The 2,204-nt window shown below is 37.0% G+C and overlaps 1 protein-coding gene across 1 annotated transcript in view; it reads right to left on the reverse strand.

Moving 5' to 3' along the window:
* COL24A1 (collagen type XXIV alpha 1 chain) overlaps positions 1–2,204 on the reverse strand; it is a 309,537-nt gene that overhangs the window by 254,639 nt on the left and 52,694 nt on the right. The window contains exon 8 of the mRNA XM_023528131.1: positions 268–321. Within this exon, the coding sequence (XP_023383899.1) occupies positions 268–321 (54 nt within the window). The remainder of the gene's footprint in view (positions 1–267; positions 322–2,204) is intronic.

Consider the following 2,204-nt stretch of genomic DNA (forward strand, 5'->3'; position numbering starts at 1 on the left):
GAGGGAGAAAGGAGGGAGGGAAAGAAAAGCTTCAATATTCTGCCAGTGATTTTCTCATCATTAACTAAAGGATTTCTTTTCTTTTAGTAAAACCCTGCCATTTGTGGACATCACTTTCCTAGATTAGAATGGCATCCTAATTCTTATTACTGAGAAAAAAATGTAAAATATTGGCTTTGGGCTCAACTTCAAAATGAGATCTTGGGAACTGAAGAGCTCCCAGATCCATATGGCACCCAATTATATCAAAGCAGAATTACATCTTACCTTATCACCTTGTGTACCAGGGGGACCCATTAATCCAGAAAGGCCTGGGTCACCCTATGAACAAAATAGAGGGTCAATGTTATGAAAGAAGATTGAAAATTAGAATTTCCTTGCTGCAGGATTTCATCTTGGACATCAATACCTTATAACATCTATTTCTGATCTTCACAAACCGGCTCAAGTTCCGCTTCCTTTCTGAGACCTTTTGAGACCTTTTCTGAGGACCCAGACTTTGTCTCATCCAGTACTGAATGCCTGGACTGTGCTTTCCCACCTCCATGGCCCTGATCCTGTTTTCTCTGATGTTCTTTTCTCTAGGAATGCCCTTACTACTCCGATTCCCACCATTCCAAGGTTTACTATGTTTTAAGAAACAAAGGAGTTTAAAGTTTGGCAAACGCTTCATGTGGCAACTGTGGAAGGCTCCAGTCTGCTCTTTTGGGTGAAGATCTACAGTCTGAGGGGCTTTGCACGCGGAACGTCGAGGCAGGCATGTGGGGAGCAGGACTGGGTTCACTTAGTGCACATGTAAAGAGGCACTTCCGCTTCCAGGACTGCTGCTTGCTGGTGCTTTCTGCTGTGCAAACGAACCACTGGGGCAAAACTACAGTGAAAAATTATTTGGAGGGCCATGTGCTTGGCTCAACAGACCTAACTTCATCGATTAGACCCATCCGTTACTCTTTCTCCTAACTCTGATGAGGACTGCAAGCCCATCTTGAGGTAGGAAGGAGAAAGTATACCGGTGAGATGGAAGGAGTGTCTTTGGTGGGTAGAAGTGACAAAGAGAGACTTGGAAGAGACTGTGTGAATTGACAGAGAGAAAATATGTCAAAAAGGAATGGGGGATAATCTTAAACCTGTTTAGGTGCGCTTTGTCTTTACCTCCCTGCCTTTCTCTATTTCCAAATTTATTGTGCATTAAAAAAATTGTGGTATTTGAAAGAAAAAGAGTACTTAGGTAATAACCTTTAAACTCCTTAGTGCCTGTTTATTTTTAGTGCATCGTCTACTTTAATATGTCATCAAACGATCACAGGAGAAAAGGATGTTTCTGATTATTAACAATGCAGGGCTTGTTCATTTGTTGTAATAGTTATTTTAATGTGTCTTCTAAATGTTTTATTAAGATGGCTTCCATTTGCGATGAGGTGACTGGTTTATATAGATTTTTTTTTTCTTTTTACATTTATTACTCTGATAGAGGAAAAAGAAAACTGTACTAGGAAATAGGAGATTGTCTTCTTGCGCTAGCTCTAATCGTGAGTGGATTATTTGATTTCCATTCAAAGTTCTTCCATCTGAAAATAATAATAATGATAATATTTCACATGTTTTATGGGAAAAGAAGAATTATTACTATGATGTTAACTTTGCTTGCTTCTGATGTCCAGAAAGGACTTAAACACTTATGTATGTTCTATGAGAGATGTTACTTAGTTGATATTACATGTCAAAGGACTAGCCTCTGCATTGCTTTGACCATATATTTCTTATAAAAATGGCTAAATGTTTAAAAACAATTCTATTGTTTCCCAATCCCCCTATACTCCTACCAACTTAATGTCTGTATTTTATTTGTATTCATATTGTGTGGATATAACTAATATCCTTCCTTCTCAGTATATTTGAACCCAATTTAATATAACTATAATTTCTAAGAAATTCTTTTTAAATTTTACCATTTAGAAATATATCTCTCAATTTAAGTTGGATTTCACTTAAAGCTCAATAGCAACATGCTATTGAATCCTATATCTTACTTTATTTCTGCTGTATAATATTAACTACAATTAGTATATAAGTAAAAAAGGACTGACATGCTTCCTAACCTCAACTTCCAGGTTGAATCATTCTATATTTATACAGATACCACACACATTCTACACCACCCTATATTTTGTACAGAGAAACCTCAAGGAAAGATAAAACAAAGC

Source organism: Pteropus vampyrus, unplaced genomic scaffold (genome assembly GCF_000151845.1).
Source record: "Pteropus vampyrus isolate Shadow unplaced genomic scaffold, Pvam_2.0 Scaffold22, whole genome shotgun sequence".
Taxonomy (NCBI): Eukaryota; Metazoa; Chordata; class Mammalia; order Chiroptera; family Pteropodidae; genus Pteropus; species Pteropus vampyrus.